The sequence below is a fragment of the Terrapene carolina genome, unplaced genomic scaffold (assembly GCF_002925995.2).
Source record: "Terrapene carolina triunguis isolate 2854851 unplaced genomic scaffold, T_m_triunguis-2.0 Scaffold111, whole genome shotgun sequence".
In the NCBI taxonomy this organism is placed as follows: Eukaryota; Metazoa; Chordata; order Testudines; family Emydidae; genus Terrapene; species Terrapene triunguis.
In genome coordinates this window covers 586,421-603,429 of record NW_020664462.1, presented here as the reverse complement: position 1 = coordinate 603,429, position 17,009 = coordinate 586,421, and the positions used below count along the sequence as shown (strand labels likewise).

Here is a 17,009-nt window from a genome sequence, read left to right as displayed (position 1 = left end):
GTCAGTTTATAGAATTTCCTGTAGGAATCAATAAATGTCTTATGACTCTTTGTCTTGAGCTCAGCAACAACCAGTCTGTGCTGTCATCAGTGCGTATGCCCCAGTGCTTGATTCTATCGAGGATATCAAGGAACAATTCTACACAGATCTTGACAGTCTTGACCAACATTCCCAAGGAGGACAAGATAATTCTCCTCGGAGACTTTAGCGCTAGAGTTGGGATGGAGTCAGATCTCTGGAATGGCACTATGGGAAAAGAAGGAGTAGGAAAGCCTAACTCCAATGGCATCCTCCTCCTGAGCAAATGCATAGAACATGGCCTGGTCATCATGATCACCCTCTTTAGACAAAGTGAGAAGTATAAGACCACCTGGAGACACCCTTGCTCCAGGCACTGGCACCTTCTTGACTATGTTATTGTTAGAGCTCGAGTTCAGAAGGATATCCTCATCACAAGGGCCATGCATGGAACTGATGACTGTTGGACAGACCATCGCCTTGTTAGATCAATCATGAATTTCCAGGTCGCCTCAAGGCATCGCAAGCAGGCAAAATCAGTACGAAAGAAATTCAACGTCAAGTCCCTTGAAGATATAGTGACTCGGGAAAAACTTCAGCAGCGTCTCCAAGAGAAGCTTGCCGCTAAGCCTACAGCTGATGATAATGAAAATTTCTGGAAGGGATTAAAGACTGACCTTCTCTCGGCATGTGCTGAATCCATTGGCTAGGTCACCCGCTATCACCAAGATTGGCTTGATGAGAACGATGCTGAGATTCTGGGCCTGCTTGACCAGAAAAATAAAGCTCACTGCATGTGGCAAAACAATATATCACACCAGCAGAAGAAAGGGTCATACACGCAACTCAAGGCTGAAGCCCAAAGAAAAATCCATGACATCAAAAATAAGTGGTGGCGAGAAAAGGCCAAGGAGATTGAGCTTTATGCTGATAAACATGACATGAGGAGTTTCTTTCAGGCAAAACGGTCATTTATGGTCCATGCTCCCATGGAACCACACCACTCCGAGCCCAAGAGGGGTCAATGTATTTTAAGGACAGTGAAGCCATCAAAGCCAGATGGAGGGAGCATTTTGAGTTACTCCTGAAATGAGTCAACTGTCTCTGATGCCACTATCAAATCTATACGTCAATGTCATGAAAGAGAATCTCTTGCTGACCCCCACCCCCAAGCCTTGAAGAAGTAACACGAGCCATTATGCAGACTAAGAACAATAAGGCAGCAGGGCCAGATGGCATACCAGCTGAAGAACTGGTAGGAAACTTTTTCTTCGTATCTGGTATAATGAGAAGATTCCATAAGACTTGAGAAATGCTAACATTGTTACCATCTTTAAGAAAGGAGATAAGTCGGAGGGTGGAAACTATAGAGGCATTGTCTTGCTATCTACAGCAGGGAAAATTCTTGCCTGTATCCTCTTAAACCAATTACTCCCCCATGCTGAGGAAATATTGCCGGAATCTCAGTGCAGTTTTAGACTATCCCGCAGGACAATCGACATGATCTTTGTTGCCTGCCAAATCCAGGAAAAGGGTCTGTTCCCCATGAAGGTATTTACAGCCTGTAATCAGTCATCCCTTAACCTTCTCTTTGTTAAGCTAAACACATTGAAAACTCAGTCTATTACTATTTTCTAATCCTTTAATCATTCCCATGGCTCTGAATCCTCTCCAATCTACCAACACCCTTCTTGAACTGTGGACACCAGAACTGGACACAGTATTCCAGCAGCAATCACATCAGTGTCAAATACAGAGGTAAAATAACCTCTCTACTCCTGCTCAGGATTATCCTGATTATGCACCCCAGGATCCCAGTAGCTCTTTCGGCCACAGCATCACATCGGGAACTCATGTTCAGCTCATTATCCACCAGGACCCCAAAGTTTTTTTTAGCATCACAGCTCCTCAGGCTACAGCTGCCCACCTTGTAAGTATGGCCTGAATTCTTTGTTCCTAGATGTATACATTTATGTTTAGTCGTATTAAAATGCATATTATTTGCTTGAGACCAGTTTACTGAGTGATCCAAATTGCTCTGAATCAGTGACTGCCCTTTCCATTATTTACAATTCTCCCAATTTGTGTATAAGTTGCAAATTTTAGCAATGATGATTTTATGTTTTCTTCAAAAAGTTATTGATAAAAATGTTACACGGGACAGAACCAAGAACTGATCCCTTCAGGACCCACCAGAAACAGACCACCCGATGATTCCCTGTTTACTTACAGTTTCATAGAATCACAGAAATTTAGGGCTTGAAGGGACCTCGAAAGATCATCAAGTCCAGCCCCTTACACTGATGTGGACAAAGTAAACCTAGAACATCCCTGATGAGTGTTTGTCCATCCTATTCTTAAACGCTTCCAGTGATGGGGAGTTCACAACTTTCCATGAAAGCCTATTCCAGAGCTTAACCACCCTTACAGCAAGATGGAGAAAAATTATTTTTTTTATTTTGTTATTTAAATAATATTTTTTCTTCTTAAAATAAACCTGTTTAGTGAATGAAATAAATGAAATCTGAAAATGAGAATGCCCCTTTCTTCAGAAAATAACTGAAGTACAAATGGAAAAAATGATTAAAATCAATTATTTAAATCAAGGCTTTCCACTTGGTTTAAATAGCTGATTTAAATCACCTTTATTTAAATCAGTCTATCGGATACAGCCTTGTAGTTAGAAAGTTTTTCCTATTATCTAACTTAAATCTCCCTTGCTGCAGATTATGCTGATGCTTTTTGTCCTACCTTCAGTGGACATGGAAAACAATTCTCTTTGTCTTCCCCATCCTCTTCTCACCTGATCTGGCTCTTTTTTTCAACTCTGTGAAACTGGCCCTATTAAAGCAGCAAGTTTACATAATATTGGTCTGGTCTTTATTCTGCTTGCACATTATAAATGTGATCAAGTCATGATCACTTGTAAGCTATTAATTTCTAGTCCTGCAATCAGTTTCTCTTTATCTGTTACAAGGTCTAATATAGAATTCCCCCATGTTGGCTTTAAGACTTTTTGAGTTTGGAAATTATCATCTATAATATTTAGAAATTCCAAGGATGTTTTAGTACTTGCAGCAGGAGACCCCCCCCCCAGCATATGTCACTCAATTAAAGTCCCCCATGACCCTGTAGTTTTTTCCCTCCACATTATAGACAGGTACATACGAAGGTGGTTATCCTGCTCCTAGTGTGATTTGGTGGTCTGTAGCATACACCAAATAATATCCCACCTTGTGCTTTATCTATTAGAACATTGATCCATAAGCATTCAAAATCATTTTCTTCCAAGTTATCAGTGACTCAGAAACAGGCAATACCATTTTTGACAGAGTGTCACTTCCCCTCACCTTCTTCCCACTCTGTCCTTCGTAAGTAGACTATAAAGGACAGTTACCTGTTCCGTAACTGGCGTTCTTCGAGATGTGTTGCTCCTGTCTATTCCACAGTAGGTGTGCGTGCTCGCCACGTGCACCAGTGCCAGAAGTTTTTCCCTTAGCAGTACCCGTACTGGGGGAGCATCACGGCGACCCCTGGAGTGGCGCCTGTATATCGTGCTATAAGGGGAGCTACGGGCTCCCCCCACCCTCGGTTCCTTCTTGCCGGACAACTCCGACAGAGGGGAAGGAGGGCGGGGTGTGGAATAGACAGGAGCAACACATCTCGAAGAACGTCAGTTACGGAACAGGTAACTGTCCTTTCTTCTTCGAGTGGTTGCTCCTGGAGGAGTCCAGCAGGGCCCCAATGAACTCTATGCGCTGAACAGGCACTAATGTCGATTTGGTCTCGTTCATGACCAGGCCTAGTTCGGCGCATGTCGAGAGGAGCAGCTCTACATGGGACTCCACTTCGAAATGGGACTCCCCCTTGAGGAGCCAGTCGTCCAGGTAAGGGAAGATTTGTACGCCCTCCTGCCTGAGGTGGGCCGCCACCACAGACATACATTTCGTGAAAACCCTGGGGGCCGTGGATAGGCCAAAAGGGAGGACCGTGAACTGGTAGTGGTCCATCCCCACCATGAATCGGAGGGGGCGTCTTTGCCCCTCAAAAATATGGACATGAAAGTAAGCGTCCTGGAGATCCAGGGCCGCGTACCAGTCCCCCAGGTCCAGGGAGGGGATAATAGAGGCCAGGGACACCATGCGGAACTTGGAACGGGTTAGGACCCTGTTCAGGTCGCGCAGGTGCAGAATAAGCCTGAGACCCACCGGTACCCTTTCCACCACCCCTAGGTGGAGAAACCGGTCCACCTCCTGACGCGGACATGTTCCAGGTCTCCCGGGGCCATCATGGATGGCGGGTGATTTGGCGGGGGTGAGGTGAACTGCAACACGTAGCCCTTGGAGATAGTACTGAGGACCCATTGGTCCGAAGTTATGCGGGACCACGCCCTGAGGAAGGCAAACAATCGGTTGCAGAACACAAACTTTATTAATCGGGGGGGTCTCCCTGGCAACAGGCCTGGTGGCCCCCTGCAGATAGTCAAAACCGCCTCTTCCCTTGCCTCTTGCCCTTAGAGGGACCGGGCTGCGGGGCAGAGCGGGACTGCCTCTGAGACCGACGCTTCTGGTCTCTAGGCCTTTTGTATGGGGGCTCATATCTGCTCCTCGCAGGCTGAGCCACCGGAAGCGATTTGGCCTTGTCCTTAGCCAGAGGGACATAGAGGCCCAAGGTCTGCAAGGTGGTGCAGGAATCTTTCATCCCATGCAGCCTGACGTCCATCTGGTCCGCGAAGAGCGCCTTGCCATTCAATGGGAGGTCCTGCATCAGTGATTGTGCCTCCGTCAACAGCCCGGACAACAAGAGCCATGACGCCCTGTGCATGGTGATCGCGGAAGCCATCGAGCGGGCCGCCGTGTCCGCCGCATCGGACGCCACTTTCAGGGCTGTTTTTGCCGCCGCTGACCCCTCTTCCACCAGGGCCTTGAAGTCCTTCCTGTCCCGGTCCAGGAGGAGGGGCTCAAATTTAGGCAGGTTGAAGTCGTACCTGCTCAGTAAGGCCTAGTGGTTGGCTACGCGAAGCTGGAAGCTAGCCGACGAATAAAATTTTCTGCCAAAAGGAGTCCAGCCTCCTAGCATCTTTGTTTTTTTGGGGTGGGCGCGGGCTGGCCCTGACGCTCTCTGTGGTTTACCGATTCCACAACGAGCGAGTTGGGTGTCGGGTGTGAATACAGGTATTCATGGTCCTTCACCGGCACAAAGTATTTCCTCCCGGCCTTTTTCGAGATTGGGGCCAAGAAGGCGGGAGTTTGAAATGTTGGCAATAGCCTGGTGCAGAGGCAGGGCCACGCGGCCCGGTGCCGAGGGAGACAGGACGGACCCTCCATCTCCTCGGCCTGCAGCTGGAGGTTGGAAGCCACCCGCTTTAGCAGGTACTGGTGCGCCTTGAAGTCCTCCTGCGGGACCGATGGCGGAGGCGCTACTATGGTGTCGTCCGGTACCAGAGAGAGAGGGCCCAAACGGAGCCGGGTGCCTCGGTCAGTGCCAGGGCGTCGATACCGAGGTCAGAGTCCTGGCGTGGGTCCGCTGACTCATGACCCGCCGTCTTGTCTTGTGGGCGGCCAGAGGAGGCCGATGGAGCCCAGGACGCTCCGGCGATCAAACGGGCCTCCGCTTGGGCTGGCACCGATGGCCACGGTGCCCACTAGCACCACTGTCCTTGCCACGGAGTCCCTTGCCATTGGTTCGGCTGAGCACGGGATGGCAATATGTGCCCCGGCGGAACGGCGCGTGCCGAGGGTGGGCGGATGTGTGCCGAGGCTGCTGAAGAACGCTGGGTGCCGCGGGAGCGGTAGAAGCGTCGTCGTCTCCCTTGGGACCAAGAACTCGACAACAATGAATAGTACCCATGCGACAAACTGCTTCGGTACACGTGACGGAGACGCAACACTCGGTGCCCTGACGCCGAGGTACCTCGAGGGGAGCCTCTGGCGTGGCGCCTATACGACCAGGAGCTGGAACGGGAGCGGCGACGTCTGTCCCGTTGAGAGCGGCTCCGGTACCCACGTCTAGCAGGTGAGCATTTCCGGTGCCTCTCTCGGTGCCTCCGCTCGCTGGCAGGCGGCGTGGAGGGTCCCCACGACTCCCGTCCCACCAGCGGCCGGACGGTCTGGCCGGCGTTGAGGGTGGCCGGGAGCTGCCGGAAGAGCGGCCGCTGCGCGCCGAGCGGTGCGGAAAGCAATCTTCGGAGCGGGAACTGCGGCTGCTCGGAGAGGTCTGGTGGGCACCCAAAGGGGGCTTGCCTCGCGACCTAGGGCCCGCGCCTGATTGCGAGCTCGGGACGGGTAGGGACATAATGTCCTTCGCAGCCTGCACTGCCTCTGGCGTCGACGGCATCCGTGCTGGTGGGGATGCCTGGGTCGATGGTACCGGGCTGCTCCACTCCACACGAGTTGGAGCCTTAGAGCCCAGGGGGGATCGAGGGCTGCCCAACGCGGGACCAGCCTCCCCCTTGTCCTTATCATGGCGGCGTTGCGAGGCCGAGCTCTTCCCTTGCTTTTTGCCAGGAGAGCGGCGCTGACTGGTCGAAGGGGCCTCGCTACGTACCGACGACGTGGCGGCCGGTGCCGAGTCCGATTTGCGCACCAGCGTCTGAGTCAACACCGACTCCATCAGAAGAGCTCAAAGACTGAAGTCTCTCTCCTTCTTGGCTTGAACGACCTGCAGATCTTGCAACGGTCGCTGATGTGAGTCTCAACCAGGCAGCGAAGACACTCAGCGTGAGGGTCGCTCCTGGGCATAGAACGGCGACAAGAGTCGCACGACTTGAAGCCTGGGGCACGGGGCATGCCCCAAGCCCGCTCTATTCACTGAAGAACAATCTACAATGGTACCACTAAGGTCGAGAAGAAGGGCTGCAGCAGAGCTGGAGCACAAAAGTTCCGACTACCTTCACTGGCGGCAAGAAGGAACTGAGGGTGGGGGGAGCCCGTAGCTCCCCTTATAGCGCGATATACAGGCGCCACTCCAAGGTTCGCCACGGTGCTCCCCCAGTACGGGTACTGCTAAGGGAAAAACTTCTGGCACCGGTGCACGTGGCGAGCACGCACACCTACTGTGGAATACACAGGAGCAATCACTCGAAGAACAACCATTGATTTTAACATTCCAACGGTGTAAATCATCCCACCAGGTTTCAGTAATACCAACTAGACTGAATTTATGCTCATAAATGAACAATTCAAATTCCTCTTGTTTGTTACCCAGGCTCTTAGCATTACTGTATAGGCAATTTAAGAATTTCTTCTAATCATGCCCTTTGTTTCCTTGATTAATTTTGGTTTCAGCATCTCAATTTTGTGCCAACAGTGCTCAACCTTCCCTCTTTTTACACTCTCCTTTTATTAGTTTAACCTTCTCCAGATTACTCTAGCCAGCCTGTCCCCAAGGAGATTGGTCTACTGAGGTAGAGGCCATCCAATCTATATAGCCTCTCTCCCCACAGAAGGGGACCAATGTTCCACAAAACCAAAACCCTCCACCCTGCACCATTTACCTAGCCAATGGTTCACTTCCAGAAACTTGTGCCTTGTGTCTTCCTTCACTCGTGGGACAGGAAGGATCTCAGAGAAGACTGCTCGGACATTCTTCTTCAACACACTTCCGAGTTCCCTGAAGTCATCTACTATCTGCAAGATATCCCACTGATATGAACTATCACCGATGGCTCCTTTCCCATCAGTTTCAGAAACCTATCCTATCTTAGAGTGATATCTCATGTCTTGGCTCCGGGAAGGCAGCACATTGTCCTATTGTCAGTCTGTCCCTTGCAGAATGTTCTTTCTATTCTTCTGAGCATTGAGTCTCCAACAAGGATAGTTTGTATTCTTTGGACAATTGGAGAACTCTTTGCAGGGAAGCTTGATTTTCTTACAGGTTGAGCTGAGCTGCCATCCACATGTCCCATACACCTCTCTGTTCCCTAGGACCTGCTGGAGGTACCTTGAGAGATATGTTCCAAAATTTCCATGTTGAAAGGATCTGTATCAATTTGAAACTGAGCTCTGTGGAATTCCTCCTGGTCCTCTTCTCTCTGGTGGCCACAGCCTGTCATCCTCATCTGTCTCCAGCCACATAGAATACTGCCATGACCTCTTCCTACCAGGCCTCCTCTCTGACTTCTTCTCTCTCCAGTTCCTTGGTGGCCAGCTACATTCTTTCTTGAACCTAGGGTATCGGTGTTTCCAGAACCTGGCTATTTAGGAATTCCTCAGCTTCTCTGATTCTCAGTAGCTTCTCAACTTGCTCCTCCAATCCAAGAATCTTTTCCTCCAGCACAGTCACCAACTTGCACTTCATGCGCATGAAATCCCATCCGTCTTCAGGCAGGAAAGAACACGGCACATCCGTTGCAGGCCACCACCACTGTTCCATCGCTGGCCATCTTGACATCATATGTAGTGCTGCACCTGGAAGGAAAGCCTCTCACACTCCCTCTCTAAGCTTCCTCCAAAGTTCTCCTGTTCGCTGCCTCTGTTCACCCAGCAAGCGACTATTATACCAAGTCTTCCCTGCTTAGCTCAGCCCTGCCCCTCACCACCAGTGACAAACTAACTCGGACTTCAAACAGCTGGGCTGATGAAAACTCCAGGGGATAGAGCTGCACGGCCTTTATCAAGGCACCCTACTTACTCAGGGATCCGCAGCCCATACACAGAGGCTATGACAAGTGTATTGGTTGCAGTTATAATTTACCACACAGCTCTTTATAAGCAAGCACATTTATTCTTAAGGTGCAAGCAAGTACAGAGAAAAAACTAAAAATAAAAGAACCTACATGCATGCTCAAGAGCTTACCGAAGGTCACCCCAACTCCAGTCTCGGGTTCTGGTAGGTGTCAGTCCTTCAAAACCCACAAATGGATTTTTCCCAAGGTTACAAGTTCATAACTGTCTCAGATTCAGAACCAGAACAGAGACTGGCCAGAGCAGCCTGTTTCTTTATATGCTCAGACCTTGACCTCTAGTCACTGGGAACACATAATCAGCAGACAATCACTCTCTCCTCAGCACGTAGCTTCAAAAGGCTGGGTTTTTGCACAACCAGAGGTGCAGAATTTGCTTTCACCTCTCCCCAGGTATTCACCAGGAAATCCACTTAACATTTATTGTCCCCAAAGTCCATTTCTGTCTGGCACATTTTTAACATAGTCTTTTGAACTCCCACATCTGTCACATCTCCCCAACAGGGGAGGTTACATACAATCCCAGCCCACAAAAATACATAAAACCATTCATTTAATACAATGGCCACCGAACATACTTAAATTTAATCCAGTAAGATCTCCCAGGGATGTGGCAGGACATTACCATATCTGTCACAGTCATTATCCACATAAATATCTAATCTTTATTTCATTTTGAGTCCTGCTAAACTCTTGGCCTCAATGAATTGTGATATACGTTCTGCAGGTTAATTATGCATCGTGGAAAACAATATTTCCTTTTCTTAAATTTTAGATGTGTTGCCTTTCAATATCACTGAATTCTCCTTGTTCCTGTACAATGAGAGAGGGTAAATAGGAATTTCTGATTTACCTTCTCTAGACCTCCCATTATTTTGAAAAAACATTATTATAATCTAGGTCTACGGGTGGTATAGGCATACTTGGTCCTGCCTGAGCATAGGGGGGATGGACTAGATGACCTCTTTAGGTACCTTCCAGTCCTACATTATGTGACTTTGATTATATCCCCTCGTTTGTCTGTTTCTAAACTAAACTTTCCCAATCTTCTCTTTTCCCATCTTTCCTCAGCTAATAATTTATCTCAATTTATGAGAAAGGATGACCAAAACTGAAATGAATATTGCAAAAGAGGGTATTAACATTGATTTACAGAACTGTATTACAATATTTTTTTCATTATTTTCTATTCTATTCCTTACCATGTACTCCCATTTTGTTTGCTTTTTAAGATTGCCAGATGCACATTGAGCAGAGGTTTTCACTGGGCTGTTCAAAATGACAACCAGGCATTTCTAATACATCTACCACTGGTAGCTAGTCATTTCAATTTACCCCTTCCTCCCATAGTCTATCATTTTTTCTTGTTATCCATCTAATTTAGGATGTAAGCCTTTTGGGCAGGAACCTTGTTACATGTCTGTAAAGCACTACCCACACTAATGACTTTATAGAAAGAAATAAATTGCAGCATCTCATTACTGGGTAGTGGGACTGTGACATTTTCTACTACCTTCTAGTCATGCATTAACATTTAATCTCACTTTACATACTACCACAATTTTAAACTCATTACAAATGTTTGAAGCCTTTCTTTAAAGAACTTTTGAAGTCTGACATTCCCATCTACACAAAATAATTCAAATGGTGCCTCATTTATCAAGATGTATATGAAACAAAATTATCTGTACGTAAAGGCATGTGGGAAACTGAACACTGTAAACTGTAGGATATATGCACACAGGTGTGCACACAAAATGTGCCCACTAGGGAGGAAAATACTTGGAAAACAAGATGGCAGCAGGAGACCTGGAAGTGTTATTAACAGCACACACTGTTTATAGACTTGTAACAAAAGAAGTTGGTCAAAAGTCCAATTGGATTTTGTGCTGCACGCCCAAAGATATCAGGAATCAAAGGTGATAGTCCCTTTCTTTACAGCTCTAGCACAATGATACCTAGAATTTGGGGACCTCAAAACCCAAAAGATGGCAAATTATTGGATGAAATTCAAAGCAGAGGAACCATACTCAGAGTGGAAAGGTGTCAATAAATGAGGAAATAAATATGTATAGCTTAGGTAACAACAGTCAGAGGGAGAGGGTGTGAGAAATAAATTCCATCCTTCGTAACCTAGTATGCAAACAGTCAAGTTGGATTTCTATTTGGTGGGAAAGCATGGTAGGGATTTTAAGCTCTACAAACTGATGATTAAATGATATGGAACAAGAAAGAAATGCTGCTGTTCTGCACAGTTTTATGTAACTCTGATGTAATTGCTTTTTAAATCTAAGAGCTTTGGATGGGCACCCTATAGGGTAGAGTGATTTAGACTGAAGTCTAAATAAATTTGCAGCACCCACAAAATCTGAATTTATAGGTAGAAAATTTCTTTGATGTGACCCAAACACATAGAAACAGGAGTAAGGCGAAGAAATTTAGCAAAGGAAAGATCAGTACAAGAATCTCAATGTGGAATCTTCTTTCCAACAGAAGTCAGCAGAAGCACCATTATTTGAATAATTCAAAATTAGACTTAACAAATCATTCATGAGTATTTGGAAGGGAAATGTTGGCAGGTGATGAGAGCTGCAGAACCTTGAAACAAGGACCAGAAGTTTAACTTAATTCACAAAGTGAGAGGAAACCAACCGAGGAGGAGGAAGCTTATGGCTGTATCAGCAGACAGCAAAAAGTTGATTTTGGCAATGATGTTTTGGAGAGATTGATTGTGTGCATGGAGGGGGGCTGCAAGGTGAGTATAAATAAGACCAGAGAAAGGAAGTTGCTGTCCTTGACACAGGAAATTATTAGGATATGAGAGAGCAATTTAGCTACGAGAACAAAGAGGAAAAGACAGATTTTTGACTGATACTGTATCTTAGCCAAAAAGCTGCTTCCTTGGCCAAGTTACTACTTCTGTCACAATTTCACCAGTCAATAATGAAGAATACTTTTTATAGATGCGGTGAAACCACTCTAGTAACATCCAAGTAGTTTTTTCCTGTTTTCTTGCATTGCAGAAAGTTGTACTAAGACATGCAGATATGAAGCAGTGAAAGGAGCATTTTACCATTTCCGTTGCAATCTAGTCTACTTAGACTAGATCCAGTGCCTGAACCCACGTATCAACAGAGTGAAGTAAACATGATTTGACAATTTCACCACTGTCCACAGTTTTTTTGGATAGTAACACAGACCAGAATTGTCAATTTCATTGTGCACTTCTTAGAAAAATATGAGCAGTACCAAAGGCACTGAAGCGGTCTGCAAATTCAGACTGTATCAAGTCATGTTTCAAAGGTTGCCTCTGCAACGATATGAACTATAAATTATTTTTTTAAATAAAGATTGCAGCCTAACATTTTCAAACCCAGGTGCCTACAAAGTTAGGCATCTAAATGAATATTTGCACACCTGCATAAAAGTGGGCTGATTTTCAGAGGTGCTGCACACTCCCATAGCCAATGACTTTGGTTTGAACTGTGGATGTTCAGCCTTCTGAAAATCAGCTCACTTTAAATCAGGCATCTATATATGAGCTTAGATGCCTACATTTACACATCTGTGAATGGAAAATGTTGCCCCTTCAGTTCTGCAGAGTTTGTTGGCTTAGCTACACCATGATTTCCTAACTGCCATTGACAAATGGGTTTTTTATGTCCTGGATACGACCATCAGTAGCTGTTGAATTACCACAAAGAATCAGACCTGAATCTCATAACAGGCTCTTTAGAAGCCCACTGACACCAGACATTTCATAACCAGAAAGGTGCACGCAGACAAGATTCTGATTGCTTGGCCGCTGATATGTTCCAGATTCATCCCTTGAGAGTATAAATGTTTGTGACATCACAACTGATTAGATAATGTTTAAGTTGTCACAAAAATGTGGTTCCCCTAACTTTCATTTCAAAAGCCCAATCCAGAGCAAATCAACTCAGCAGCACAGATCATATTTTCATGCAAATAGGCAATGTCTAGGTAGCTAGTTCAAATCCAGCCCAGAACAAACTGGGATCTACCTATGCCGCCATCTGATGGCTGTTTGGTGGCCTATGTGAAATAAGCTGATGGTCTCATTTTTAGACCCAGTGAACAGATATCAGCAATAAAAAAAAACCCACCCACCCACCACTGCCACTACAATTGACACGACTTGATGTCCCTTTGCTGGGAAGCTCAGCTGTGAAGCTACAGACTGAACAAATGGTTTATACCCTCTCCCCTGCTTTGTTTACATCAGGGTTAAGATACTTTGGCATGACGGACTTGGGAAACTTTCACTGCCACTGCACCCACTTTAAAGTCACTTTTTCAGAGCAAGTAAGCTGCAGAACTGTCAATCAAGCACCTTTCACCAGTGCTAAATGTACATTAAAAGATTTAAAATAAAGAAAAATCCTGAAGAAAACTACTAGAAGAAAAAACAAAACACAGACTGTGATTCATCAGCAGAACTGTCTGTAATTAGAATGCAACAGAGGGTCCTGTGGCACCTTTAAGACGAACAGAAGTATTGGGAGCATAAGCTTTCGTGGGTAAGAACCTCACTTCTTCAGATGCAAGTCAGATGTAATTAGAATGGTTTTCAGAATTTTCTAGTCTAAGTAGTCTCAGTAGCTCTCTAAAATGGAAACAGGGATGGAATGTAGAGCAGCTGAACACTGTGAATTCATCTAATTGGCCATTGGGTGTCACTAACACTCCACAAAAATAGAGATAAGAGATATTTAACCTGGTGGTTGAAATACCACCAAATCTTGCTCAGAGACCATAATTCAGTTATGACTGCTGGGGGGCTTTCAGTGTTTTGACTTACAGTATTAGGCTGGGGGTTTTTTAAATCAGGTATCCTTTTTATTGGCTATGTTCCCTGTCTGTACTATTTCCTTTCTCACAGGACAGTTTGTTTATAATTCAGCTTTAAATTCAAAATCTCCATCTCTGAGCCATCTCAATTGCTTTGATATTCCATTGAAGGATGAGTAAACAAGCTGACTACAAAGCAGCCATTGGATTAGGAAATTCATGTGCAGTTCTTTGGCCTTTATTTCGGGCCTGTGTTTTTCTCCTCGGTGAGAAGTTCCTCATTCACAGAGATGGGATAAAACAAAACAAAACAAAACAAAACAAAACAAAACACACACACACACACACAGAGTCCAGGGGGGGAAAAACAGCTACATAAATAATAACGGAACAGCTAACTGGCTTAAAGGGGACAGGGACTGACATGGAAACGGACACAGACACACACAGATTAACGGCACTTGTCACAATTTTTAAATCCCAGCAGACTGACCTCATACATCATGCCACTGTCTAAACAACAAGAGACTAAAGAACAAAACAAGCTTTTATTGACAGTTAGCAATGGGGGAAGGTACTACCATGATCCGGGTTTTTATCATTTATAACCACTTTCAGAGAGGGAAATTCTATTTTGGATACAGTATAAAGCTACCGGGAAGAGACCAACAGTGTAAGACGTTCTACCCTCTTATTCAAAGAAGAACACAGCCAGTTTCACTGCTCTCTCCAAGCAGAAACGTCAAAGGGTGCCAAAAACTAAACTGAAAGCACAACCTTCTGACCTTTTGGCAAAAGCTGAAAGATTTTGACTTCGATAACATGCTCGTTTCTAAACAATAAGACAGATTTACAAATTGAGAAAATAATTCCCAACAACTCGATACTTAAAAATTCCCTTTAATAGTTTTGTTTACATTAATTAGTATTACCACTCCGAAGGACAGAGTTAATGACTAAAATCTTTTATTTGGAGCAAAACTAACTAGCAATTCTTGATTCGATTATTATGATTTAAGACACCTGCAAGCAATTTCTTGACCCACAGCATCTGCTATAGCACCAGCCATCCAGTCTATATGCTAAAGTTATTTTGTTCTCCTCCTTGCTTAAATCAAAGCTTACCCTTTGTTATGTCTATTAAAACCCAAGCTGTGTCAGTCTCTGGAGTCTTACTGAGCCACCCACCCTCCTGCAATCTGTCAAGTCAGTTCCTTCCTAGCTGCTGTCTGCACGCTCCCCAGGGAGGTAAAATTTAGCAACATACCATCACGTGGTAGAACTCCTCGCTGGGAAGATGGAGTGCTCTGCACATCGCTGACCTCGATATCTTTTCTTTCCAGTGGACCAGTTTTGCTGGATTCCATCTCACTGCCTCTGCTTCTCGGAGAGTCACGGCTAGCAGCTTCATCAATGACATTTCTCTTGTCCCTGTTTGCTGCCGCCTCCTCCTCCCTCCCTTTGTCGTGGCTGCTGATTTCACGGATTTGCTCCAGTTTGCTGTGATACAACCCTGAGCTGCCCAGCTCTCTCTTGACAGAGGTGCTGCTGTTCCTCTCCTCTCTCTTCTTGGCAGCTGGCTCCTCTGTAAGAAGGGACTGATGCTCCTTCACAGTCAGGCTGGGCAACTCCGCATTGTTCTGTTCAGCGCCCAGGCTGTAGACAGATGTTTGCTCTTCTGACACAGTCATTGACCTTTTCATTGGAGCGCCTGGCTTTCTGGTAATGGGGCTTGAGCTCTGGGTCAGACTGCTAGTAGGAGAGAGAAGGCCAGTAGCAAGGTCTTCTCTAACCAATGGCTCAGGGTATTTGTCTGCCAAATTAAGGGTCTGGGGCACAGACAAGTGGGAGCATTCTGACATTGCACGCCTCATTGCCTTCCTTTGGTGAGCAGCTCTGTTCAGGAAATTGCCTTCATCTGCACAGCTCAGCTTTTCCTCCATCTCAACCATAAATCTTTCTTCCTCCATTTCACTGATATTATTGAAATAGCTACTTTTGAAGTCATCCTGTGCAAGCTCTATAGTCGTAGTTGGAGGTTTTGGATTAGATGCAGTCAGGGAAGAAGAAAATCCACTCTGTAGGTAGTTATCATTTACTACCCCTATTACACAATAGCTAGGGGATCCATCTTTTTTCACAGTCGCCTCTTTAGACCCTGAATTGTTAGGCAGGATAGGGTTGAAATTTGGATTCCACACACTAATCTCCTGCTCCTTCATGTATTTGTCAGGATCACTCTCTGACACATACAGGTTGGGCAGATTTTGTTCTTGCTGGCACTTGGTTTCCATCCCACTCTTACCTGCTGCTTTCTCCTGATCGGTGATGGCTTCATTTTTTCCCAGCCCAGTGCAAGGTCTCTCGGCTCCTGCCTGCCCCAAATGGAAATCTGTAGTTTTGGGGTTTGCCAAGTTTCCTTCTGCAGAAGGAAACGCTTCAGAAATCAAAGACCAGCTTTCAAGGTGACCTGGAGCTGCCTGGTATTTTTTGCCCTGCACCTCAATTTCTCTTTTGTCTTTCTGAGCTATTTTCAGCTCTTTGTCCAGCTTTCCTTCAAAGAAGCAGAGCTTATCCTCATCTGTGAAGCCAGCGTTTTTAACAAGCCCGTCTTTAATCTGTCCCCCTGAGTTTACATTTAGCCCAATTTCATTAAGCTTTCCCTCAGTCCTCTGCCATTCAAATTTAGTTTTGCCGAAGTCTTTCTGGGATTCCATGCAGTGGTAGGCTTCTGAAAAGCTATCTGTGTTCTTGGCTTTGCACAGCTGGCTGTATTCTGAAAGAGATGCAGGCTGCTTGTTTGAGAGAGACATCTCTGACTGCTTCTCTCCCTCTCGTAGCTGTAATACCACCTACAAGCAAGCCGAGCTTGCAGGCTGCCTGAGTCTGTGACGACATACCATTCCCCTGTATTCATGACAAAACTCCTTCTTCCCCATCCCCCTCTTACCCAAAGCACTCATTTACTGAAATCAGCCACTAGTCCAAATAAAGCACTTTAGTTAGACCCTAAAAAATGTCAGGTTTTGTCCCTTCCTAAAAACAAAATGGAAATTTAATTTGTAAATTTAATTCTTTGGTCTCTGTAAACACTGATGTGGTTTTAACAATTCCAGTGAAATAGATTCTTCAGTGAATAAAGTGTTGAGGGTAATTATACACATATGCTTTTTACCCCTGCATCCATTTATAAGGAAGCTTACAATCGGTTTTTTTGCTCCAAACAATATTATATAAATAAGTATTCCTTGTTCATGAACAGTCAATCATGAACTGAGAAGAACCACTCCTAAAAATTGGTAAAAATTATGCTCAGTAGTATGGATTCCCCTCTAAAAACCAATACTGTACAGAGATTTGCCTCCCAGAGGCGGAGGAGTTTTGCTGCCAGAGCAATGTATTTAATACATTCTTTCTGTATCAGAGATCACAAATACTGCCACAAATGGGGATTTCATTCACTCTAACTAGAAATAATGCGAATCACAAGAGTTTA

The 17,009-nt window shown here is 45.5% G+C and overlaps 1 protein-coding gene across 1 annotated transcript in view; it reads right to left on the bottom strand.

The window, feature by feature from the left end:
* Nucleotides 1–16,326, bottom strand: part of LOC115271139 (microtubule-associated protein 4-like) — a 54,161-nt gene extending 37,835 nt beyond the window's left edge. Inside the window, exon 1 of the mRNA XM_029911617.1 lies at nt 14,781–16,326. Within this exon, the coding sequence (XP_029767477.1) occupies nt 14,781–16,326 (1,546 nt within the window). The remainder of the gene's footprint in view (nt 1–14,780) is intronic.
* Between the last annotated feature and the right edge of the window lie 683 nt (nt 16,327–17,009).